This window comes from Bufo gargarizans, chromosome 6 (genome assembly GCF_014858855.1).
Source record: "Bufo gargarizans isolate SCDJY-AF-19 chromosome 6, ASM1485885v1, whole genome shotgun sequence".
NCBI classification, from domain to species: domain Eukaryota; kingdom Metazoa; phylum Chordata; class Amphibia; order Anura; family Bufonidae; genus Bufo; species Bufo gargarizans.
In genome coordinates this window covers 45311861-45338931 of record NC_058085.1, presented here as the reverse complement: position 1 = coordinate 45338931, position 27071 = coordinate 45311861, and the positions used below count along the sequence as shown (strand labels likewise).

The window sequence follows — 27071 nt, the reverse complement described above, 5'->3', positions numbered from 1 at the left end:
CAAAAAATGCTGTAACCAAACCAGCAAAACCAGACAACTATGAAACACAATGAAGTACTTCGCCAACGTCTTTACCGTAAGAAGCTTCCTTCACCCTGAAAGCGTCAGCCTCACCATCCGCACCTTTTCCTTCCGTGCAGTACCACTTACTACCAGACTCAAAACGCATAAGCACTAATGCAATTGCGCCCCCACTATGTAATTTAGAATAGATTTCAATTGAGATGCCTTCACGTATATGTGCCACAGCCCTGGAAATTACCGTAGATTGCGAGCTCCAGAGCAGACATGTAGGGGCGCAAATGAGCTATCTATACCACGCTACGGTATATGCCAATGCTATGTCATTAATAAACTAAGCTATAAAGACTTTTTTTTGGGGAAGAGGAAACTTTTCGACAACCTTTAAAGGGGTTGTCCAGGATTAGAAAAACACGGCTGCTTTTTCTCAAAAACAGCACCACCCCGTCCACTCCAGTGGAGCCGTGGTGCAAAGCCAGACGCAAGCCATGGGCAAGGGTGGTGCTGTTTTTGCAAGAAAGCAGCCATGTTTTTATAATCCTGGACAACCCCTTTAAGATCAATCCTACAGCTAGACGTGCCTCCGGATCAAGCTACTAGGCAAAACTGAAAGTGCATGTCCACCGTTAACTCTTCAGATAGATTATATCGATTTATCTGAGTTTTAAGTCAGTTCGTAAATACACTGCATTACTTTTCTTGTACTGATCCCAAGCTACACTTCAGAGCTGAATTCACAATTCTGCCGGTTGCTTTTGAAAATCGTAATTCAGCGGAAGAGTTTATTTTTACGGTACGGTGCCTAGTGTACAATGAAGTTTACCAGCGTAAGCTTTGTGCAAAGGAAGATGTCAGCTCTGAAGCCAGCAGAAATATGAATGCTCTGCTGGAATGTAATACAGACTGTCAGTAGGAGATGTCATTTAAAAGGTGTTTTCCGAGCATCGGGATAGGGCATCAGTATCAGAGCGATGGAGGTCAGACTCCTGGTACCCACAACCATCAGCGGTTTGAAGGGGCCGCGGCTTCTTCCTAGACGTTACGTTCATCAGTCACATGGCCTAGGCGCAGCTCAGTCCCATTCAAGTGAATGGGCCTGGCCTGCAATACCAAGCACAGCCTGTATCCAATAAACGGCGCTGTGCTTGGTAACCTGAGAGGAGGCTGCAGCGCTCTCTTCAAACAGCTGATCGTCGGGGACCCTAGGTGTCAGACCCCCACCGAGCAAATGCAGAAATAAGACAACTGTGATAATCACTCTAGGGCCAGAGCAGTCATCTTTATTCTCTTTCTAGAACCATGGCCGGACATAGCCTCAACGGCGCCGCTTATCCTCGGTCAACTACAGAACCATAGGGAAACACCATTCACCGCATGCTGCGGTTTGCTTTCCGTCCTGGGATGCGGAGCAAGACGTCATGACCTCCAATGTAAGTCAATGGGGACGGATACGTTTTTCTCCGACACAAAAAACGGATCCGTCCCTCATTAACTTTCAATGGAGTTCATGACGGATCCGCCTTGGGTATGTTAAAGATAATACAACAGGATCCGTTCATAACGGATGCGTTTTTGATGAACCCTGCCGGCTCCAGCAAAAACGCTAGTGTGAAAGTAGCCTTAGCTAGAACCAAGCTGTTAGGTCACATGTCTGACAACAGGCAGGGCTAAACTGCTGTCTGTTTCCCAGGACAACCAACAGAATTCTGATGTTTGCGAAAGGAGAAAATTGATGCGTACAAAGAAAGGTCAAGTTTTAGGGGGTGTTGCCCGTAAAATAAAAGGCTACATCCTGTAGCCACGCTAATCCGGGACGGCGCAAAGTCGAGTGACAACCATCATGGGCACGGTAACGGCAGCAGTGACTGGCGGCCACAAGGACACAGAGAAGCCAAGAGTGTCCGAAAAGACATAATCCTAAGAATATCTGCGCGGCCGACCCCCCGAAATATAAGTGGGCAGAAATCCATCTGTTAACCGCCTCACTGCCAAGGACATAACGTATTAAGACAGGAAATCAATGAAAGGTAATAGAAATCAGGTTTTGATTTCCTGGTGATTGAGAACATCCCCTGCTTGGTCACAACGACACCAGTGACACAAGGAATCCTAGTGAAAAACGTACTGGTATTCCACTGGCATAAAGACCTGTTTACTATATTAGAGTGGAAAGCACCTCTGTCAGATCTTCGATGGCAAGGGTCCTGTTACAGGGGGTTACTACAGCCCCAAAACGAGTGCCGATCGACAAGTTGATCAGCGCTCGTTTAGATTGCCTGTTCACAAGGCCCAATGCAAAAGTAAACGGGGAATGAATGATCGTTAGGATCATTCATCTATCGTTCCCCATTCATTGTTTGAACATGGCCATTACACCTCCAGGACCCCCGACACTGAACCTGGGGCCCCTTTTCCTGTTTACAGGCACAGTGCATACTCAGCAACTTGGCAATTGGTAAACCCGGGACAAATAGGCCACGCCCAGGGAATGTCCCCAAACGGTGCGGGCTTACGCAAACCCCACCAGCCTGAATTTGCAGGGACAGTCCCTACAAATTTTTGGACTGTTGACAACTATGACCGTTGCTCGTCCGTACACAAGGCTGTAGGCATCACAGTCACTTCTGGGAGGTTATGCCCCCACTGATGGGCTACCCCAAATGTCCACTGAAAAATAAAAAAATTAAAAGCCAGACACAAATCTAACCTGAGATCTGCGAGAACAAAGAAAAGACGTGCAACAAACTGGACGCCTTCTGAGATTCCTTTACAGGTATTGTCCCTTGAATGGGTCGTCTCTATTAAAATGCATGGACCAAACATAGGTTAGGGGGCGTACCAAAAACGTAAGCATCTCCCAAGACATGAGCGGCCTAGCTCTAATCAGTGCCTGAAGAGCCTTTAAAGGAACAAAGAAAAGAAATAAACTTGTGAACCCCGTATAGACTGCACACAGTAGCGTGCACCGGCAGCGTGTTATCAGGAGCACTGTGTGGGAGGGCTAATCAATGTCTTATCACACACTTCCTGCCATAAGTCAGTGGACTACTCAGTGCCCTGACACGCCTGACTAATATACCTTGTATATATACAAGGGGAACATTCAAATTATTAAAAAATATATACATCAGTAATCGACTCCAATTTGTAAATCTGTCCATTACAGTCCTCAGCAATTCAAGGGGGTTAGAGATAGAGAGAGAGATATATATATATATATATATATAAAATTCTGCTTGTTGTCAGTGAATAGAGACGCTAATGTTTTTAAAACCCTCTACAATCACAACTGCATGGTTCAGTACAGTGGGAGTTCTCCAGGCTTTTAATATTGCTGCTGCTATGTCTATGGCAAAGCAACAGCGAGCAGGAAGAGATACGGGAGACGGCGCGTGCACACACCGCACGCAGTCTTCCTTCATACAGCTGATCGGTGGGGGTGTCGGACCTTCGCCGATCTGATATCGATGACCTATTCTGAGGACAGGTAATCAATATTAAAAGCCCGGAGAACCCCTTTAATCAGAACTGGCGATAAGGAGACTGGTTGCTATGGGCAACTAAACCAGATTGGAGAATAAAAGAAGCAAAGGAGCTCTGAAAAATGAAAGCTGGGATCTGATTGGTTCAGTTGCCCATAGCAACCAATCAGATTCCAGCTCTCATTTTTCAGAGCTCCTTTGCTTCCTTTATTCTCCAATCTGATTGGTTTAGTTACCCATAGCAACCAGTCTCCTTATTGCCAGTTCTGATTAAAGGGGTTCTCCGGGATTTGATTATAGGGAGTCTCGACTCCCGGCACCCCCGCCGATCAGCTGTTTGAAGAGAAGGCCACACTCCTTACGAGCGCTGCCTTCTCTTCTCCGTTTACCTGCAATTGCAGCGGCGAGCAGCCCAATTACAACTACGCCGTCCCATTCACATACTTACCAACGTTTGACTTGGTAATATTAGGGCATATAAGCCCTGCCCCTGGAAACACCCGATCCCGTCCGAGAACACTCACTTTCAGCTCGAGACAGCGCAAATTAGCCGGGACTGTCTCTGAAAATCAGAAGAGACAGCTGGCCACTATGCATTCACTTCAATGGGACAGCTATTTCCTATTCACTTGAATACCTGCTCGCATTTCAATAGAAGTGAAAGGGGCGGCGTAGTCGTAATCACACCCGCTGACCGCTGCAATGTCAAGTGAAGAGAAGGCATCGCCCGTAAGAGCCCATCATTTACGGGGTTTGTCCATGATTTTGCTGACCTATCTGATCAGCTGATTTGGCAGGCGTCTGGCATCTTGCACATCGTCGCCAATCAGGTGTTTCATTATAGCTTTGGCGCCGGAATGACCGCTTGGTGGACAGAGTTGGTAACTGCAGCGATGCTTCCATGGACAGAGCTGTGTAGTCACCAGTGCTGCAGTTACCAGCTCCGTCCACCACACAATGGATGGAGCTGTGTTGTTCCAGCGCCAAATCTATAACGAAACACCCGATTGGCGGGGAGGTTCAGGGTGTCAGACCCCCCTCCCCCAATCTGATATCGGTGGCCTATCCTGAAGCTAGGTCCTTAATATCAAAATCCTGGATGACCCCTTTAAGCTCCTGGATATAAACAAGAATATTTCCACTACGGGACAGCAAGCAGAGATCTTTTGAAATACATTAGAAAAGGTGCAAAAGTTTTCACTACAAACTACAGAGGAGTTTGGAATATACCAATATACCTGCCCTTTAGAGAATGCAGTGGGAAATTGGGGTGTGAAGCCCAAGCCCTGAGCCTAGGGGGCTATGGCCGAACCCCCCCATTTGCCGCAGGACTAGCCGACCATATCATATGTGTGGGGGTGGCCCATTTCTCCCCCAGGGCAGTTTGATTTCAGCATGCCTGATCCTTTTATTCTTAGGGAAGATAAGCCGCCACCAGAGTTATCTGGCAGCAGCTTTAGGCTACTTTCACACTCGCTTTTGGTGCGGATCAGTCTTGTATCTGCACAGACGGATCCGCACCAATAATGCAAACGCTTGTATCCATTCATAACGGATCCGTTTGCGTTATTCATAAACAAAAGTCTAAGTTAAAACGGATCCGTCTTGACTTACATTGAAAGTCAAAGGGGGACTGATCCGTTTTCAATTGCACCATATTGTGTCAATAAAAAACGGATCCGTCCCCATTGACTTACATTGCGAGTCAAGACGGATCCGTTTGGCTCCGCATCGTCAGGCGGACACCAAAAAGCTGCAAGCTGCGTTTTAGTGACTGTCTAAAAAACAGAACGGAGACCAAACGCAGCTAAATTGATGCATTCTGAACGGATCCTTATTCCTTATCCATTCAGAATGCATTGGGGCTGAACGGATCCGTTTTGGGCCGCTTGCGAGAGCCCTGAAACGGATCTCACAGGCGGACCCAGAAACGCCAGTGTGAAAGTAGCCTAACCCCCTTTTCCCTAATACGCACACATGCATGCTAGGCCTACACTTGACTTTCTCAAGAAGTAGCACAGAAAAAAAAACGTTCACATTGTAATATATTGGCAGCAGCTGCAACGGACCTCAAATAAGAGGTTACTCTTCTCATCATGTCTGCGTTTTCATTTTCAGTTTTTACACTACATTGCCCGACGGTGGGGAACTTCCACAAAACCCCCCAAATCAGTCTGGAATCTACTTTCTAGTAAAGAGGATCTTAACGTTAAAACTTGGGCTTAAAGGGGGGGGGGTGTTCTCCCTACTTGTTAGAAGGGTCCTTCGACAATAACACTGATCACCAAGCGATACGCTGTAATCTGTTGCCCCTGTAATGCAGGACCGGTTGGGTGTTTTGTAGTCCGCAAAAACACCGATACCGGCTGTGTGTATTCCGTATTTTGCAGAACAACGGCTGGCCCCTAATAGAACAGTTCTATCCTTGCCTGTAATGCAGACAATAATAGGACATGATCTACTTTTTTGTGGAACGGACATGGAATGCATTTCCATTTTTTGTGGCCCCACATATGGGCCGCAAAAAATAAATACATTTGCGTGCATGAGCCCTATTACTGTGTAGACCACTTTTACCAAAACTGCTCTGACCCAAGGCATGGACTCCACAAGATCCGGCACAAAGATGTGCCACATGGAGCATCCACTAAACAGATGGCTCGTCTTCTTCCCATAGTGCCACCCGGTGCCATCTCTTCACCAGGTAAGTGACACAGACCTATGCAGCTGTCCATATGATGTAGAAGAAAACCTGATCCATCAGGCCTGGCTTCCTTCTTCCCGTTAGGACAGCTGCCCATGGCCACGGCTGCCCTGCTCTCCCCTGTGGTCAAGTCTAGAGCTTCTGCGATTCCACTGCGTTTATCCTGCATGTTCCTCTCTTTGCTCCAGCCCTCCACCCGCCCTGCCTGTGTGCTCCTATACTTCCAGTTTAAGTTCTGTTGGTGTTTAAGTTTAACCCTGTCCGTCTGCCTTGTTAGTGTTCCTGTCCTGCTGTGTCTCCACTCCACCAGTGTGCAGTCCGGATCTAGTAACCTCAATTTAAGCCTTAGTTCAGACTGCTCTGGCAGTTTTGCCAACTACACTCGCACTATCCCAAGACGTAGCGATACGGTTGCTTCCCTGCAGCGAAGGGAAGATCCCTGTGCAGGGTTTTAAGGAGGAATACCAGGGAAGCACCGGAATAACATCCTTAGGGTTAGTTTGCACAGTGGGTCCACACTCACTGATCCATCACTCTATGGTCCAGTTCTGCTGCTCACGTGTCCACTGTAAGCTCTTTAGTGGTGGACAGAGATTCCGTGGATCCACAGCCGCAAACATAGCAAGCCATGATGTCCTGTGCCCTGACACCTTAGTATCATGGACAGCAGGGACTTTTTCAGCAGTTTGCTCTACAGTAGCTCTTCTGTAAGATTGGACAAGGCTGGGTAGCCTTCACTCCCTACGCCCATAAATAAACCTTGGGTGTCCATGATCTCATTAAGGGTTCACAAGTTGTCCTTCCTTGGACCCAATTGGTAGGTACTAACCACTACATACCAGAAACACCGGTATGCATTGTATCCTCTGACCAGGTCCTTCTTCTGCATTGCAGGAACGGTCTGTGGTCCCTTCTGCTGGGACAGACTGACTTTTTGGCTGGAAACGAATATTTGCTGAAGGCAATCTTCTACTCGTGCCGGTTCGGCAAATTTTACGCAGTACGTGATTCCTACTTTGAAGGGGCTGTCCCAAAATGTAAACACATTTCATATTCGCAGGACAGGGGATAAGACTCTGATCAGTGGGGGTCTGACCACTGGGACCTGTACCGGTCACGAGAACGTAGAGGTGGTTGAACATTTATCTGTATGGAGCTGGCAGAATACAGCATTTCTGTGATCGGTGGGGGTCCCAGATGACGGACCTCCAACAATCAGACACTTATCTGCTATCTTGCGGTGAAAGGTAATTGCGGACAAGAATAGGCAGTTCTATGGGGGGTGCCGGCCGGGTGTATTGCGTATCCTCAATACACCACAGACGTGTGAATGGACCCTAAGTGAGCACTTCTCCTTTGCCGAGATAATCCATCCCACCTCACAGGTGTGGCAGATCAAAGTGCTAATTAGACAGCATGAATATTGCACAGGTGTGCCTTAGACTGCCCACAATAAAATGCCACTCTGAAATGTGCACTGTTTTGCCTTACTGGGGGAAGGGTCAGAAAATCAGTCAGTATCTGGTGTGGCCACCATTTGCCTTACACATAGCAACACATCTCTGTCGCGTAGAGTTGATCAGGTGGTTTATTGTGGCCTGTGGAATGTTGGTCCACTCCTCTTCAATAGCTGTGAAGTTGCAGAATATTGGCAGGAACTGGAACACAATGTTGTATCCTCCGATCCAGAGCATCCCAAACATGCTCAATGGGTGACATGTCCGGTGAGTATGCTGGCCATGCAAGAACTGGGATGTTTTCAGCTTCTTGTACAGATCCTTGCAATATGGGGCCGTGCATTATCATGCTGCAACATGAGGTGATGGTCGTGGATGAATGGCACAACAATGGGCCTCAGGATCTCGTCACGGTATCAAAACGGGTTCAAAATGCCATCAATAAAATGCACCTGTGTTCCTTGTCCATAACATACGCCTGCCCATACAATAACCCCACCGCCACCATGGGCCACTCGACCCACAACGTTGAGGTCAGACAGTGTGTGTGGCGTTGTGTGGGTGAGCGGTTTTCTCACCCACATGACTCCACACACGCTGTCTGCAATCTGCCCTGAACAGTGAAAACTGGGACTCATCTGTGAAAAGAACGCCTCTCCAACGTTCCAGACGCCATCGTATGTGAGCATTTGCCCACTCAAGTAGGTTACGACTACGAACTGCAGTCAGGTCCAGACCCGATGAGGACGACGGGCAGATGAGCTTCCCTGAAACGGTTTCTGACAGTTTGTGCAGAAATTCTTTGGTTATGCAAACAGATTGTTGCTGCAGCTGTCCGGTGGCTGGTCTCAGACAATCATGGAGGTGAACATGCTGGATGTGGAGGTCCTGGGCTGGGGTGGTTACACGTGGTCTGCGGTTGTGAGGCCAGTTGGATGTACTGCCAAATTCTCTGAAATGCCTTAGGAGACGCTTATGGTAGAGAAATGAACATTCATTGCACGGGCAACAGCTCAGGTAGACATTCCTGCAGTCAGCATGCCAATTGCACGCTCCCTCAGACGTTGCGACATCTGTGGCATTGTGCTGTGTGATCAAACTGCACATTTCAGAGTGGTCTTTCATTGTGGGAAGTCTAAGGCACACCTGTGCAATATTCATGCTGTCTAATCAGCACCTTGATATGCCACACCTGTGAGGTGGGATGGATTATCTCGGCAAAGGAGAAGTGCTCACTAACACAGATTTAGACAGATTTGAGAGTAATGGGTCTTTTGTGTATGTAGAAAATGTTTCAGATCTTTGAGTTCAGCTCATGTCAAATGGGAACAAAACCAAAAGTGTTGTGTTTATATTGTTCAGTGCATTTTGCGGTCCACAAAAAAAGGGATGACATCCGTGTTACATCTGTTTTTTGGGGGGGATCCATTGTAATGATGCCTGTCCTTGTCCGCAAAACGGACAAGAATAGGACATGAAATATATATATTTTTTTTTTGCAGAACAGACTTGCGGACTTACGGATACAGAATGCACACGGAGTTATTTCAGTTTTTTGCTGCCCCGTTAAAATCTTTCGCATGGGGGCCGCAAAAAAATAAAAAAAACACACGGAACCCACTCAGACAAAAAATACTTTCATGTGCATGAGCGATAAGGGTCCATTCACACGTCGGTATGTGTTTTGCAGATCCGCAAAACACGGACACTGGCCATGTGCGTTCCGCATTTTGCGGACCGCACATCGCCGAAACTCTCATACAAAATGCCTTTTCTTGTCAACAATTGCAGACAAGAATAGGACATGTTCTATCCGCAAATGCGGACAGCACATTCCGGCCCCATTGAATATGAACAGATCCGCATCTGTTCCGTAAAATTGCGGAACGGATGCGGACGTGTGAATAGACCCTAAAAGATAGGAAAATACAGACCACGTACCCACTGAAGTCAATAGGTCTGCAAAAAAAAAAAAAAAAAAATTAAATAAATGCGGACGGCATACAAACCATATCCGTATTTTGCAGATCCTCTGTTTGCGGACCGCTAAATGGCTACGGTTGTGTGCATGGGGTCTTATAGTCAGTACAATACTGAGATAGAAGATAGATCATTTAGACCTTAGATTGTGAGCCCCAATGGGGACAGTTGGATGCTAATGTCTGTAATATAGTGGCGCTATATAAGTGCATAAAATAAATAATAATAAACTACAGCTATTAAAAAATAATAATAATAAAGATATATAAAATTTCCACAGGAACAAAAAAAAACTCAACATTTACCATTTTATTTAACTATCTCCTTCCCGACTCCTTTCAAGAGAAGTTAATATCCCGTATTTCTACTCCCCCCTGAACCATTCATCCAAAAATAACCCTAGAAAACCACTTGACGGATCCCATCAGCAGTCGTCCAAGACTCCTAAAGAATCCGCAAACAGATTTCACATGTAATCTTCCCCCCCCTAATAAGCGCCCCCTACCCCCCTCCCAGGATTTTTATTTTTTTTTCCAATGTGTCATCTCATTGGCCTCCACCGCTGAGGCCCGAGGGGCCGGGCTGCTAAAATAGCCTTTCATAAAAGACGGTTTTTAAATAGCTGGGTGCATAGGAGCAGCGCAGCGCCAATCAATACCCCGGGCTGACTGTGCAGAAGAAGAAAAAGAGGGCGACGAGCCAGGTACTGTATGGGGGGGCGGCGTCGCCAAAGTGCTCCAAGTCGCCAAACAAATGCAGCAAAGCAAAAGTCAATACAATAAAAGTGAAATAAATATATATATATGCAAAAAAATAAAATAAAAAAATGCTACTTTTTTATGGTTAATGCAATGGTAAAAAAAAGGTGCAGATTAATGTAAAGCAACTGTGCAAAAACTATTTTTTGTAATTTTTTTTTAAGTGCATGCAGCTTTTAACCCCTTGCACGGTGGGAAGGTGCAGCTCTGCACTAGGAGTGGTGATCTCCAGACATGCTGCAGAAAGGGCAGCCAGCAAACAGGAAATGCAACTGCACCAGGGAAGGCTCCAACTTGCTAATGCACTGGCCCCCCGCTGCCTGGGCCCCTGCACCCCCATATGCACACGGGGGGGCTTGCATTGGCATCGTGCAGACTCCCCAGGGCTCGATCACTTACCTCCTCCTTTCCCCGGCTGAGACATTCTCCCCTTCGCTGTGGATGGGAGGGAAGAAGGGGGGGGTGGGGTGCACAAAAGACTTTGCCTCTCCTCTCTGCTCTCTAGTTTTCCAACAAAGATGCAAACTGCAGGCTCCGGCTCTTCCTGCAGGGCTGCTGCTGGGCTGCAGGGCGGCTTGCACAGGCTGTTCCTGGATCTGCACAGTTAAGCACTCCCCCCCTCCTCCTCTTTATTTGGCTAAGTGCACACTGCACGTCCGTCCTCTTCGCTGCGGGGGAAAAAAAAAAAAACCGGAGCAGGTTTCCAGCTCTTGCAGTTGCAGCCGAGATCCCGGGCTCTGCACCTACATGATGGGCCAAGGGCTGCCAGCTGAAAAGCTCCAAACTTGGAATCGGTGGGGGGAAGGCAGAGCGCATGCGCGGTTTCTGGCTGCACTCGCGGGGCATGACGGGACGTGTAGTTTCAGGGTGAGGCGCGGGAGGAGGAACGCCCTCTCGCGCTTCCGACGCGGTTTCCTGAGAACCCGGTGACTAAAGGGCTGCGGGGTTTCTACGGGAATGGACGTGTCCGTCAAAAAGTAATGGCCCCGGCCGTCAAAATCGTTTCAGAAGCGATAGCGAGATTGCGAAGACCGCCAGTTGTACATCATGTCTATACACTTCATGAAGTGTCCCTCTAAGAGCCTGACCTAGCTGTTGCTGGGAAAGTTGGGTCATTGACAGCAGGTTGTGGCTATGGTGACAGCTGCTTCTGGGTTGTCACCCAGCTTTCCTAGTGCCCAGAAAAGAAGACCCCCCCCCCCCCCCATAAGGTGGTATAGGGCAGCTTATCCATTTATTTAGGACAGGCCCCCAAAACGATGTCACCTGAAGCCGCATGAGCCCCTTCACCATCACACCTCAGAATGACTGACTACAGACCCCCATAGACCCTCAGACTTGCTAAAGAAATATGGGCGTCAGGAGACCCTAAACTGATGAGGACCCCGGACCAGACCCCTCAGTCAGGGTGGAGAACCTGGAAATATAGACTCCATAATAGAGACTGCCGACCAGATCCCCTTTATACAGACGGCAGATCAGCAGCCCCCTCCTTTATACAGACCCCCCTCCTTTATACAGACAGCACCCCCTCCTTTATACAGACAGCACCCCCTCCTTTATACAGACCCCCCCTCCCCCTTTATACAGACAGCAGCCCCCTCCTTTATACAGACCCCCCCCCCTCCTTTATACAGACAGCAGCACCCTCCTTTATACAGACAGCACCCCCTCCTTTATACAGACAGCACCCCCTCCTTTATACAGACAGCACCCCCTCCTTTATACAGACAGTACCCCTCCTTTATACAGACAGCACCCCCTCCTTTATACAGACAGTAGCACCCTCCTTTATACAGACCCCCCCCCCCCCCTCCTTTATACAGACAGCAGCACCCTCCTTTATACAGACAGCACCCCCTCCTTTATACAGACAGCACCCCCTCCTTTATACAGACAGCACCCCCTCCTTTATACAGACAGTACCCCTCCTTTATACAGACAGCACCCCCTCCTTTATACAGACAGTAGCACCCTCCTTTATACAGACAGCAGCCCCCTCCTTTATACAGACCCCCTTTATACAGACAGCAGCACCCTCCTTTATACAGACCCCCCCCCCCTTTATACAGACAGCACACCCTCCTTTATACAGACAGCAGCACCCTCCTTTATACAGATCCCCCCTTTATACAGACAGCAGCCCCTCCTTTATACAGATCCCCCCTTTATACAGACAGCAGCCCCCTCCTTTATACAGATCCCCCTTTATACAGACAGCAGCCCCTCCTTTATACAGATCCCCCCTTTATACAGACAGCAGCCCCCTCCTTTATACAGATCCCCCTTTATACAGACAGCAGCCCCTCCTTTATACAGATCCCCCCTTTATACAGACAGCAGCCCCCTCCTTTATACAGACCTCCCCTTTATACAGACAGTAGCACCCTCCTTTATACAGATCCCCCCTTTATACAGACAGCAGCCCCCTCCTTTATACAGATCCCCCCTTTATACAGACAGCAGCCCCCTCCTTTATACAGACCCCCCTTTATACAGACAGCAGCCCCCTCCTTTATACAGACTCCCCCCCTTTATACAGACCCCCCCCTTTATACAGCCCCCCCCCCCTTTATACAGACCCTCCCCCTTTATACAGACCCCCCCCCCTTTATACAGACAGCAGCCCCCTCTTTTATACAGACTCCCCCCCCCTTTATACAGACAGCAGCCCCCTCCTTTATACAGATCCCCCCTCTTTATACAGACAGCAGCCCCCTCCTTTATACAGATGGCTGGCAGATCAGTAGCCCCCTCCTTTATACAGATGGCAGATCAGCAGACCCCTCCTTTATACAGATCCCCCCTCTATACAGACAGCAGCCCCCTCCTTTATACAGACTCCCCCCCCCCCTTTATACAGACCCTCCCCCTTTATACAGACAGCAGCCCCCTCCTTTATACAGATGGCAGATCAGCAGCCCCCTCCTATATACAGATGGCAGATCAGCAGCCCCCTCCTTTATACAGATCCCCTCTCTTTATACAGACAGCAGCCCCTCCTTTATACAGACCCCCCTTTATACAGACAGCAGCCCCCTCTATACAGATCCCCCCTCCTTTATACAGACAGCAGCCCCCTCCTTTATACAGACAGCAGCCCCCCTCCTTTATACAGACAGCACCCCCTCCTTTATACAGACAGCAGCCCCCCTCCTTTATACAGACAGCAGCCCCCTCCTTTATACAGATGGCAGATCAGCAGCCCCCTCCTTTATACAGACTCCAGACCAGACGCCTTACATAAGACCCTCACTTTATACAGTCCACAAAACGTCCCCAGATGAGACTTCTCCCACCCTTTATGCAGACCCTAGATCACACTGCCCACACTATATGTAGACCCCAGACTAGGACAGAGTTCTCCTTTATACAGACCACCGATAATCTAATGAAGGCCCCACACCAAACCCCCTAAATCGAGATAGACCACCCAAAAAAAAAATAGACTTCAGACCAGATCCCCTTTAGATCAGCACACCCACTATCCTCTAGTCCAGGGATCAGCAACCTTCGGCACTCCAGCTGTGGTGAAACTACAACTCCCAGCATGCAATCCTCCTTGGCTGTTCTCAGGACTCCCAGAGAAGTGAATGGAGCATGCTGGGAGTCGTAGTTTGACAACAGCTGGAGTGCCGCAGGTTGCTGATCCTGCTTTATACAGACCCTATACTGACCACCCTATATGCGGACCCCGGATCAGACTGCCCACTATATACAGTAGATAGACGCCAGTTCAGGAATAACACCGCCTCCTCCATGTTACACGGCCTCCAGGCCTCCCACCCCGTTATAAGGGCCGCAGACCAGCCGAATCCTTCCTGCAGACCCCTCACTCCCGGCCTCAGACAGGCTCCATGAGATTGGCCCGCTCTTCTCGGATTCCAGCAGATCTTCACTTTTACCAGAAATTGCCTAGGTGTAGCTGACAGACGTCACCATCTGAATGAGGCCTAAGAAACTGCCGCATAAAATGAGGGAGTAATGATGTGCAAGGGGGGTCAGCTGGCCGCCATAAGTATTGATGGTACATTGCTAATGCCAAAACCCACCCAAAAGCAAGGGGGCAGTGTGACTCCTCTTCCCAATACACTGCTCTCAGCAATCATGGTGCACTCATACACCAGGTGCCCTTTACTGGGGATGTCTATCCAGGGGACACGACGTGCCTTGTGTTCTCCCGCAGTGCAGTGGCTTCTTTAGGCGTGCGTGTTTTTTTTTGCACGCGGAAATAGTGTATGAGATTACACAAATTTCATGTATTTCACTCTTCAGATTTTTTTTTTTCATGCGGAAATTGACCTGCTTGGCGGTTTTCTAATTAAATAGCATGTCAATTATGTTTGCGGTTTTAGCCGCGGATTTCACCCTTTTCAATGGAAAGGTGAGATCGGCGGCAAAACCGCACCAAAAACCGCGGTTAGACATTGCGGATATGCACATGATAGAAATTTGTGTGGATCTTATGTGTGTTCACCCGCACCTGTGTGCAGGTAACCTTAAAGGGGTTTGGCCACATCAGCAAATAGCATTTATTATGCAGGGAAAGTTTCCATGGTTACGACCACCCTGCAGTCCAGCAGCAGTGGACGTGCTTGCACACTACAGAAAAAAGCACCAGCTGACGTGTGCTCCCACGGCCCCGGCCACCAGAGAGACTGGCATTTTTTCTTATAGTGTGCAAGCACGACCACCACCTGATGGATTACAGGGTGGTCGTAACCCCTGGTTACTAACAGTGAATCATGTGATGGAAAAATTAACCAACCCAGCAAAGGAGGCAATATGGACAATCACAATACATTAGTAAGTGCCTTGTATTCACTTTCTCTACACGGTAAATGGATGCGGATAGCACACATGTAACATTTGTGTGCTGTCCACATTTTTTTGCGGCCCCATAGAAATGAATGGGTCCGCATTTTATCCGTAAAAAATGCAAACCGAAAATACGTTTGTGTGCATGAGGCTTAAGTGTATATACATATGTACATAGCTCTCAGTCACTGATAGTTGACCAGGGGCGGTCTTAAAGGGGTTGTCTCAAAAAGTGGCATTTGTCATGTAGAGAAAGTTAATACGAGGCACTTACTAATGTATTGTGATTGTCCATATTGCTTCCTTCGCTGCCTGGATTCATTTTGATATCACGTTATACACTGCTCATTTCCATGGTTGCGACCACTCTGTAATCCATCAGTGGTGGTCGTGCTTGCACACTATAAGAAAAAATGTCAGGTCCTCTGGTGGCCGGAACCGTGGGAGCTCACGTAAGCTGGTACTTTTTTCTATACAGTAGTGTACAAGCAGGTCCACCGCTGCTGGACCGCAGGGTGGTCGTAACCATGGAAACTTTCTCTGCATAATAAATGCTATTTGCTGAAGTGACAAAACCCCTTTAAGTTGCCCTTGCCACCAGCTGCTCTGTATATAGCTGGTTCTGATACTCTGCACTGGGACTACGTGGCAGTGATGTCACCTGTTGTGGCTCTGGTTCTTTGCTTGGCTCTCCAGGATCCGGTTCTGGGCTACACACCAGGTCTTTGCACACAAGTGCACACACTGGAGCAGTATTTCCTGCCCACCTCCTGTCTTGGACATATTTCACATAGTCCTCCAAACTATAGGGTAACCTGCAAAAATGAAGCGGTTGTGATTGCTGTACCTGAGAATGGTTGTCCTCGGGATCCTTCTCTCCTTCTCCAGTGTGGAACACTTCTACCATCAGCTCTCAAAGCATAAGGGTCTCGTCAAGCTTGGTGACCTTCTTAGAAATCTCTGTCCATCCCGGGTTTTTGGCCAAAGCTATTCCTTCTGTTTGTTACACTGGTTCTGTCAGAAAGATGGCTCCTCTCGGTCATCGACTGTTGCCGACTGGCAAAGCGGGCAACACTTCATGGCCAGCCAGGACAGCTAGTGGTCTGAAGGAGAGGTCCTCTTACGTAACCTGCTCTGCTCAGTAATTCTAGAAGTACCTTATGCATCTGGCACTTCTTTAGGGTTCTCTACCTGTTGGACCTTTTGATCCTGGACATGCCTCCAGTACTTGGGTCCCAACTCATGAGTCGTAAGCCCATCTTATTCTCATATTACAATCATCTCAAGTACTACTGAAACGTTAGAGTCCATCACACTCTCCACCACTTCGGGCACCAGATTGAACTGTCCAGTTGCCACAATGGATGACATTAGGGAGACTCATCCCCGCCTGCCATTGGCTTTTCCCCCCGACACCAGATGTTTTCACCCGTGCATGGGGAGAAAAAGCAGCAGCGGTGCGTGGACCCAGGTAAGTATATTCCCTGTGAGGGGCCCAACATATAGGAGGGGGACAGTTTATAGCCTTGGATAACCCCTTTAAATCTTTCTTTACTGAAGAGGATGCTCAAAGGGTTATTCCCATCCTAGCGATATGACCCCAATGTCTGATAGGTGTGGGTCCCACCTCTAGGACCTGCACCTTTCTCTAGAACGAAGTCTACATAGTGCCGAAGGGCACACTGTGCACGCGCGACCACCCGCGCCGAAAATAGCCGGGCAGCGCGCTCAGATTTTTTCGGAAGACCCATGAATGAGAAGTGCGACCACCGCTCCATTCCCTACTATGGGGCTTACAGAAATAGCTGAGGCACTCACATGTCAATGAATTAAGGGTGCGGTGCGCAGCACTTTGCCGGTTCCCTGAGGTGGGACCCGCACCTATCAGACATGGAGGCATATCCTAGCGATACCCCCTTAAAAAGGTGACTTGCATGTACTGTATATGTAGCCCAGTCATTGTGTGGCTCACAGCGGCAATCAGGATAATATAATGGTTGAGCACCCTCCGCTCTCAGCTGTCACTCTTGTCTCTGCACGCACCACTTGTCTGTTCCCAGGGTGGGACTTACCTGTGTTCTCTGTGTACACTCCTGGTCAGCTGTTCCAGTATCCGACTCCGTCTGCCGATACTCAGCGTCGGGTCCACTAAGCCATAACGTCTGTGCTCGTGGCTCCAGCTCTCCATTCTGGCTGCTCCACACCGAGTCTCTGCACACAGGTGCACACGCTGGAGCAGTATGACTCGCCAGCTTCCTAACTACACTATATCTCCTTCCCTAGCCATCCTGACCGGGGTTGTGGAGCTTTCTGCTGGAGTTAACAGCAGTGTCCCTGTGTATTACGTACCGAGACCAAAATGGTTGCAGTCCCCAACGCGTCTCTAGGTTGAGAGCAGGATGGAGGCGCAGCACGTTACCGGCCTCCTTCATTCTAGAGAATACCCATTCAATCACGTGATTATTATTTACACACAGACGGCCATAGACAGTATCATTTTGTCAGTGGACGTCACCGATTTTGATTCCGACTCTCCCCGATTTGATTATTTCAACCTATAAGGGAAAATGGGGGCTTCCATGCCCGTGCCTCCGTTCCTCAGAATATAGAATGTGTCCTATCGTTTGCCATATGTTGCGAATTCAAGTCAATGTGTCTGCACCACGATGTGGCGTTCACACGGCCAGCGCTGTGTTTTGCAGACCAGCTATTTGCGGTCCACAGCATGGGCACGCCAGCCATAAAGCCATGTGAATGGTGCCTAACGAAGCTAGAACCAGCCCTGAACCAGAAGTCTCCCTCCCATTTATAGATTCTCTTCAGGCTGGCACCTCGGGGGTGTGTCCTTTCTGCTGCACCTCATGGGCGTGTCCTTTCTGCTACAGCTCCCTCCATTTGGCTTTCACAGCTTTTAACAACAGATACGACTGCTGGCAGTTGAAAGGTGGGAATGAGCATCGGAGTCTACCTCAGTAGGTGGACATGCACATTACTGGAGTCTCCTGATATGGACGGGACATTTCCTATAAAAATGCAGGAGAATAGAGTTGTAGTCCTCATAGCCGGTACTCCTGGAAGGAAAAATCAAGTGTTTCCAGATCCAGTATCCACTGTGCTGTACTCCACAGCCATAGATACTAAGGACATCGGTCACCACAAGGATGTCTACCAACGTCAATTACTACGTTGTGGGCAAGCAGCCATTATACGGGTTAGCACCACTTTGGCGTCCTTCTTGCAAGCCCCTTGGGGTACGTGAGTAAGAATCCGTGTGCAGTCAGTGCATTATATATTCAATTACTCACCGAGGATTCCTGAGGAACATTCACACTATGCTAAAACATTTATGGTGGATGAAATCAATGGAAAGGGGTTGTCCAGGTTAGAAAACCCATTAACTTACACCCCATTAGGGAATCCTGAGTTAATAGAGGGGGACGGGTCCTCTGCTCAGGACCTTCATCTATTACAGTGCAGCAGCAAAATGCATCCCTCGCTCTTAGGGCTCCTGCACACAAACGTATTTTCTTTCCGTGTCCATTCTGGTTTTTTTGGCGTACCGTATGCGGAACCATTCATTTCAATGGGTCTGCAAAAAAAGCGAAAGTTACACCATGTGTATTCCGTTTCCATATGTCTGTATTTCTGTTCCGCATAAAAATAGAATATGTCCTATTATTGTCCGCATTACGGACAAGGATAGGACTGTTCAATGAAGGGCCATCTGTTCCGTTCCGCAAAATACGGAATGCACACGGATATCATCCGTATTTATTGCGGATCCGTTTTTTGCAGACCGCAAAATACATTCAGTCGTGTGCATGAGCCCTTAGGAGGACTCAGCACTTGCATTGAAGCATGGGGAGCAGACATAGCTAAGGATCTCCACTCACAAGGTGTAGGTAGTGATGAATGGATTATGGAAGGTTTATGAATGTTACCCCTTACTAATTTTTACTATGGAGCCCTATAATTATCTCTGTTGTGTCCATCACTGCACTGTGACATCACTGAGTACATTATTCTGTACTGTGACATCACTGTGTACATTATCCTGTACTGTGACATCACTGTGTACATTATCCTGTACTGTGACATCACTGTGTACATTATCCTGTACTGTGACATCACTGAGTACATTATTCTGTACTGTGACATCACTGTGTACATTATCCTGTACTGTGACATCACTGTGTACATTATCCCTGTACTGTGACATCACTGTGTACATTATCCTGTACTGTGACATCACTGTGTACATTATCCCTATACTGTGACATCACTGTGTACATTATCCCTGTACTGTGACATCACTGTGTACATTATCCCTGTACTGTGACATCACTGTGTACATTATCCCTGTACTGTGACATCACTGTGTACATTACCCTGTACTGTGACATCACTGTGTACATTATCCCTGTACTGTGACATCACTGTGTACATTATCCTGTACTGTGACATCACTGTGTACATTATCCCTATACTGTGACATCACTGTGTACATTATCCTGTACTGTGTCATCACTGTGTACATTATCCTGCACTGTGACATCACTGTGTACATTATCCCTGTACTGTGACATCACTGTGTACATTATCCTGTACTGTGACATCACTATGTACATTATCCTGCACTGTGACATCACTGTGTACATTATCCCTATACTGTGACATCACTGTGTACATTATCCTGTACTGTGTCATCACTGTGTACATTATCCTGCACTGTGACATCACTGTGTACATTATCCTGTACTGTGACATCACTGTGTACATTATCCTGTACTGTGACATCACTGTGTACGTTACCCTGTACTGTGACATCACTGTGTACATTACCCTGTACTGTGACATCACTGTGTACATTATCCTGTACTGTGACATCATTGTGTACATTATCCTGTACTATGACATCACTGTGTACATTATCCTGTACTGTGACATCACTGTGTACGTTATCCTGTACTGTGACATCACTGTGTACATTATCCCTGTACTGTGACATCACTGTGTACATTACCCTGTACTGTGACATCACTGTGTACATTATCCTGTGCTGTGACATCACTGTGTACATTATCCTGCGCTGTGACATCACTGTGTACGTTATCCTGTGCTGTGACATCACTGTGTACATTATCCTGCGCTGTGACATCACTGTGTACGTTATCCTGTGCTGTGACATCACTGTGTACATTATCTCTGTACTGTGACACCATGTGTACATTACCCCTGTACTGTGACATCACTGTGTACGTTATCCTGTACTGTGACATCACTGTGTACGTTATCCCTGTACTGTGACATCACTGTGTACATTACCCTGTACTGTGACATCACTGTGTACATTACCCTGTACTGTGACATCACTGTGTACGTTATCCTGTACTGTGACATCACTGTGTACATTATCCTGTACTGTGACATCACTGTGTATTATAATAGTCATAAGATTTTTATGTTCTGAGCCGGCTGCTCAATATGGTTCTCGTTAAGTCGGCCCCCGTGGCCATACTTGTTATGAACCCGCAATCAGGCAAATGGAGCCGTCTCCAATTCTCTGCACAGCCAGTAGCTACAGCAACTCTGTGCAAGGAAAACATCGAAGGGCAGCATTTTACTACCATGGGGGTTGTACACTGCTAAAGGGTTAAAAATGTGCTTTTATGGGGTATATGCATTTATTTTATTTACTGCCTGAAGGGAGTTACTAGTTAACCCACAAAACAAGAGATTTTCATTATAATCGATGAATGAAAAAGCTACTACATTTTTTTTTTAACACTTTTTATTAGTTTTACAAAGGATGTACATAGTAAACAATATTGAGTAACATTCACAGTGTGACATATACATGGTTTCCTTATACAATACCCTTAACCTTCAATCCCCCCTCCCCTCCATTCTCAGCACCTGAGGTCACTTGGATTTTTGTATATGTGTGTTGATTTTATACTTTAAATTGTAAAGTTTATATTTGTTATAATTTGTATTGTATTTTTGTATATTTTATATATTACGTCTTGTCTTATATTGGTCTTGTCTCTTATCTGGGTAGTAGTTATTTAGTTAGTTATCCCCAGAGACCCGGACAGAATCCCTTTGCGATACCATGTGGGGTCACAGAACGGTGACACAATGGCTTGTATTTCATCATTAAAGAGAAAAGCTTCAATAAAACCTTGCCATTTAATGAAAAATTATGTGGACATCTTTGTTTTTCTCTGTTCCACTTCTACCATTTCCAATCGCAAGCAATGTTTCACCTGCTGGACTACTTCAATCATTGTTGGACGTTTTGGGTTTAGCCAGTTCGCCAGCAAACATCTCAAGTATTAATAGTTTGGAGGTCTTGTCAGGAATCATGACCCTGAATATAGGTGACTCTCTGTGGGAATGGAGATGATGAGGAGACATGAGAGGAGGGTGAGGTGTGGATAACGAGCAGCAGCACTTGTATGCCGTCTTCATTACCACAGTCTGTCCTGTCCTTCCTCTCTGTACTTCATGTCTCCTCATGAACTAAATTCCCCAGAGATTCAGCTAACATTCTTATCATTTGTATTTAGGATCATTGTCACAGACGTTCCTGCAACAGGTGGCAGGAGATCGGTGAGACTAGCAACACGTGGTTTGATCTGACATGTTTTCCGTTTGGATCAAATGACGTCTGTGTTGTTTCTTGTGCTTGCCACACCTTCTTTCTCCAGGTGTGACTATTGGGGTAATTTTACCTTCTCTATTTATAGTTGCTTCTCCCACAATGCTGTGCGGTTTATAGCTTCTGTTTGAACTTTTGGATAGATTGTGGTTGGATCTCGGCTGAAGTTAAGTCTTTCCTTTCCCTTTTGTATTTTGTTTGGGTTCTGTGTGTTGCATTTTCCTACTGTTTATATTAGGCCTGTTGAAGACTCCTGTTTATCCTTCCTTTTGGAGGAACAGGTAGTCTTCTCCCTGCCATTAATACCAGGCTCCTATAGGGCTTGATAGGATTCTAGGTATTCCTGCGTATGAACTCACCTATCTTTGGGGTCTGTTCATACTGGTAGTCAGAATTTTGGCTAGGGCTTTCACTAGGAGGTGTCCATTTTCCTTCCCTAGTTCTCAGGCCTGATTCCTTGTCCCCCCCCCCCCCCCCCCCCCTCCTATGCTCGGTGTGGTGTTTCCCTCCCACACCGAAGTGTGACAATCATAATCCCTGACAAGTAGAGTGTCACTGCCAGACATCTGAGAAGCTCTGACAGACGTTCTTCAGAACCTCCTGCTTGAGGTTCTTTTGTTTTGCTTTTGTTTTCTCATCTCGTTAGCCTCTCTCAGCTGTCATGTAGTTGCACTGATTGCATCCCTTTAAATCCCCTCCCATACTGCATCACTTTGCGGTTTATATAACTTTCTGGAGTGTGTGCATGCTAGAAGCTGTTACTGCTGCATCGACAAGATAAGTCTGTTTTCTTTATTTCTGTTTGCCTGTGGGCTTGATCCTAGGTGACCCGGACTCCCTCGGTATTAAGTGTAGGGAGACGGTAGTCGTGTCGCCTCACTATTATAGGGTGTTCAGGTGTCATACAGTCAAGGAACGAGGGTAGGCAATTTTCTACCATTGAGATTTTTGCATAGGCTGAGCAGTAAGGGAGAGAGCTAGGGCTGTTACAGGGCTTACCCTATTGTTCCTTAGTTTTGGATCAAGTCAGTCGGATCTTCATTTGTGTCTTCTAGTTTTCTGTAACACCATCCGTGACATAGAGAGGAGGATGAGGCAGCTCTTTACCTCAGTGTTGCATGCTTCCCAAGTTGCCCTCTTTTTCACCCAAGTCTCTCTGTCCCTCTTTTTGACCTGGGGAATTAATGCATAAATGTCCATTAATAAATGTACTAAATTGTTCCTTACTAAAGTGTCGGTATGGTTTCTACCTGAATATCAGACCATAACTTCATTATTTTGTGCAATTTCTACCTTAAAATATCTATAATCCGATGATTTATCTGCTTATATTTAAATAGATATTGAAGCGCAAGAAGAAAATAGTCCCAGGGGCTCCACATGCTGTAAAAAAAAATAAAGGAACTTATACTCGGCTAACTGATCCCCTGCTACCGCAGTTGTGACGGGGGTCAATGATTATGCTTTGGGCGGAGTTAGAGGCGTGGCCTAGCATGAAAAAAATTGCCTCGATGTATACCAGCATATATTGTCCCTCTGTGATTTTCAAAAGTTTGGAGGTATGGTGTTGTAAAGTAGCTTGTCCTCATGTGTGATCAGGACAGGTTTTGTGTGAACTAATGGGACAGCGGCCATTTTGTTTCCTCTGATGATTCTTTCCCAGACAAAACGAGCCATTATAAATAATGAAAGGTATTTGTGAATATATTTATAATAAAATAAAATTTAAGTATTTTCATTTTTTTAATTCCCAGAGAACCCCTGAATCAGTCATTCTGTTGAGATTCAGATGTATAGTCTCTTAGTTTTCCTCTTAATATTCCTACTATCCTATAATAGAGTAGGAAAGTAGACTTGTCAATCCCCGGCCTACTCCTGAACTCTTCAAATGTGTAGTGTCTCTTGTCATCCATACTCCAAAAGCCAGCTACAGTTTTTGGTCCATTGCATTGTAAGGTGTTCCCTGTACCTGGCAGTACCAGTGTGAAGCCAAAGAGGTGCATTACCACTTCTGCACCCCTCCACTATCTCCTGTGGTTAACCACATGTATTAATTTCCAGGTCCTGCAAAATGTGAATTCATATTTCTTATTTTGCAACTGTACATTGTGTATTATGCCTGGTTCACCAGCAGGTGGCAGCATAAATCGCAGAGCTACAGTTATATAGAGTGGAACCTTTTTTCCATTCTGTGGTGTGGTGGGCGTGTCCCACTTGCTGCAGGATGGGAGGAGTGTAGTTAGATTGAGTTAAAGGGACTCTGTCACCACTTTCTAACCCCCACTTTTTTAACTATCGTTTTATTCATGGTGCCCTTCTGATTACAGTTGTCATCTTATATGTTAGATCTGCGGTGCCGTTTAGGTAAAAAATCGATTTATATCACCTGTCAATCAGCTAGATAAGATGCCCAGGGCGTTCCTCTCCTCTTGAATCTGCCGCCTGCCGCCGCCGCCGTTGGTGCCCAGCTCCTCCCCCGGTCTCGTCAGCGCTGCTTCAAACAACACAGATCCGCCTCCGGCTCTCCCTCAATGCCCCCTCCTTTTTTTCGGAAATCTCGCGTGTGCGCACAGGCCTGCGCCCGTGCGTACGCATCCTTTTCTCGCGCATGCGCATAACGCGAACTTAGAGCGATGATGCCGAAAGGATGCGTACGCACGGGCGAGATTTCCGAAAAAAAGGAGGGGGCATTGAGGGAGAGCCGGAGGCGGATCTGTGTTGTTTGAAGCAGCGCTGACGAGACCGGGGGAGGAGCTGGGCACCAACGGCGGCGGCGGCAGGCGGCAGATTCAAGAGGAGAGGAACGCCCTGGGCACCTTATCTAGCTGATTGACAGGTGATATAAATCGATTTTTTACCTAAACGGCACCGCAGATCTAACATATAAGATGACAACTGTAATCAGAAGGGCACCATGAATAAAACGATAGTTAAAAAAGTGGGGGTTAGAAAGTGGTGACAGAGTCCCTTTAAGCTTACCCCCTGCTAGAGGACGGAAGCAGGAGCCCGTCCCTGCTGGACGAGCCCTGTCTAGGCCAGCTAGCGCACCCTCAGTTCAGGTGGAGTCGGAAGCCTCTGAAACCAGGAGTAAAGTTTTCCCTGGACAAAGCTAGAGACAGACCAGACCACAGAAAGTTAAGTAGAGCATAAAGAGGAAACTGAGTTTCATAGCCAGCCTGTTAGCACAGCAGCGCAAGAGAGCAACTCATGTAGCAGAGAGGAGTTTGCCTGCCACAGTTAATGCTAAAGTCTACTGAAACCAAGATACAGCCTGTAAACCGTTTGGAGGAACATTTATGCAAATTAAAACTGTTATCAACTTCATCACAAGGTCTGGACTCCGTTATTTCTTCAATCCCTCAATTATTTGCTCTGCTTCGGACGACAACGCCTTGGTTTTAGCACATCCAGATAGGAGCACTGTGACAACGTGCACAACACATAAAGGGACATTTAGCTCACCCTACACCACTCTGGCATTCCTACACCTGGATACCATCTACCACCACATCACTAAAAGGGGCCCAGTGCCCTTGTTGCTTCACTGCAATTGGCGTCACGACAAACACTTGCTTTAAGGGATATTTAGAGCATTGCCAAGACAGGCCGTATTTTTTCCGTACCGCCTTCCATGTAGCATATGTATCTTTAACCCGTTCAAGCGACACCCGGTTTCGACCAAATCCGGAGCCCCATTTTGGAATAACTTGTGGTAATAACTTTGGAACGATTTTACTTATCCAAGCCATTCTGAGATTGTTTTCTCGTGACACATTGTACTTCATGTTAGTGGTGAATTTGAGTTGATAGGTTTTACCTTTATGTATAGATTTTTTATTTTTTTATTTGCTATTTTCTAAATTAGAATTTATCAGCTTTTAAGACAGATGGTGATACTTCATAAAATAGTTATTACTTTACATTCCCCATATGTCTACTTTATGTTTGCATTATTTTGTAAATGTCATTTTATTTTTTCAGGAAATTAGAAGGCTTAAAAGCAAATTTAAAAATTTTTAAGGACCAGTTCATTTATTGAGTCGCTTTGTAGGACTTAATTAGTAGAAACCACCCATAAATAACCCTATTTTAGAAACTACTACCCTCAAGGTATTCAAAACTAGTTTTACAAACTTTGTTAACCCTTTAGGTGTTCCACAGGAATTAAAGGAAAATGGAGGAGAAATTTAAAAATTTATTTTACACAGTAAAATCAAACCTCAATATTTATTGCCCTGATTTTGCAGTTTACAGAAACACCCCATATGTGGTTGTAACCTGCTGTATGGGCACACGGCAGTGCTCAGAAAGAAAGGAGCGCCATATCGGATGGCAGATTTTGCTGGAATGGTTTTTATGTGTCATGTCACATTTGAAGAGACCCTGAGGTACTTCTAGAAAGAAACGCCCCAAAATTGACTCCATTTTAGAAACTACACCCCTCAAGGATTAAATATAGTGGTGAAGTGAATGCTTTGACCCAACAAGCGTTTCATAGAATTTAGAAACACATGGCTGTGAAAATGAAAAAGTAACTTTGCTTTAGCCCTACATTTTTTATTTTCACAAGGGCTAACAGGAGAAAATGCACCCCACAATTTGTTATGCATTTTTTTCCGGAATACGGCAACACCTTGTACGTAGTCGTAGTAAAACGCTGTTTGGGGGCATGGCAGCATTCAGGAGGGGAGGAGCGGCATCGGGATTCTTACATGTGTAGCAATGTGAACATTGAAGTGTTTTCCCCAGGCTCCGGTCCGGGACTTAGGGCATGCTCATGTCCAGGGATCCTATTTAATCCTGCTACTTGTTCTTGGGTGTGTCTCACTCTGGAGAGTGTGCAGACAGAGGCCTGGTGAGGCTCTGTCAGTGTGGTCTCAGATAGGCCAGGCTGAGGGGCCACGAGGCTATGCAATAGCCTGGACCTTGGGGGACTTGCACACAGAAGGCTGGAGTGGCTCTGTGTGGTCTGAGCCAGAAGGGCTGAGAGACCACGATTCCCCAAGAGACCCTGGTGTGGGAGCAGCCTGGAGGCTGCTGGAGGTTGGGCTGGGAAAGCCGCATCTCATCACGGGTGTGAACTGTGCTACGCTTTAGGTGAGTCAGGGAAACCTATGTGTTTAGTTAGGGCCCAGACGGGCAAGGTATTTTATTTTGTGTGTTTTTGCTTTATGCCGTGTGCCACAA

General features: G+C 46.8%; 1 protein-coding gene across 3 annotated transcripts in view; it reads right to left on the bottom strand.

Annotated features, from left to right (window-relative positions):
• The window catches only part of MAP2K6 (mitogen-activated protein kinase kinase 6), a 52565-nt gene extending 41375 nt beyond the window's left edge, over positions 1-11190 (bottom strand). For all 3 annotated transcript variants that reach the window (XM_044296794.1, XM_044296796.1, XM_044296797.1), the window contains exon 1: positions 10802-11190. In XM_044296794.1, coding sequence (XP_044152729.1) covers positions 10802-10826 — 25 coding nt within the window. In that variant the 5' untranslated portion in view covers positions 10827-11190. The remainder of the gene's footprint in view (positions 1-10801) is intronic.
• Positions 11191-27071: the final 15881 nt, after the last annotated feature.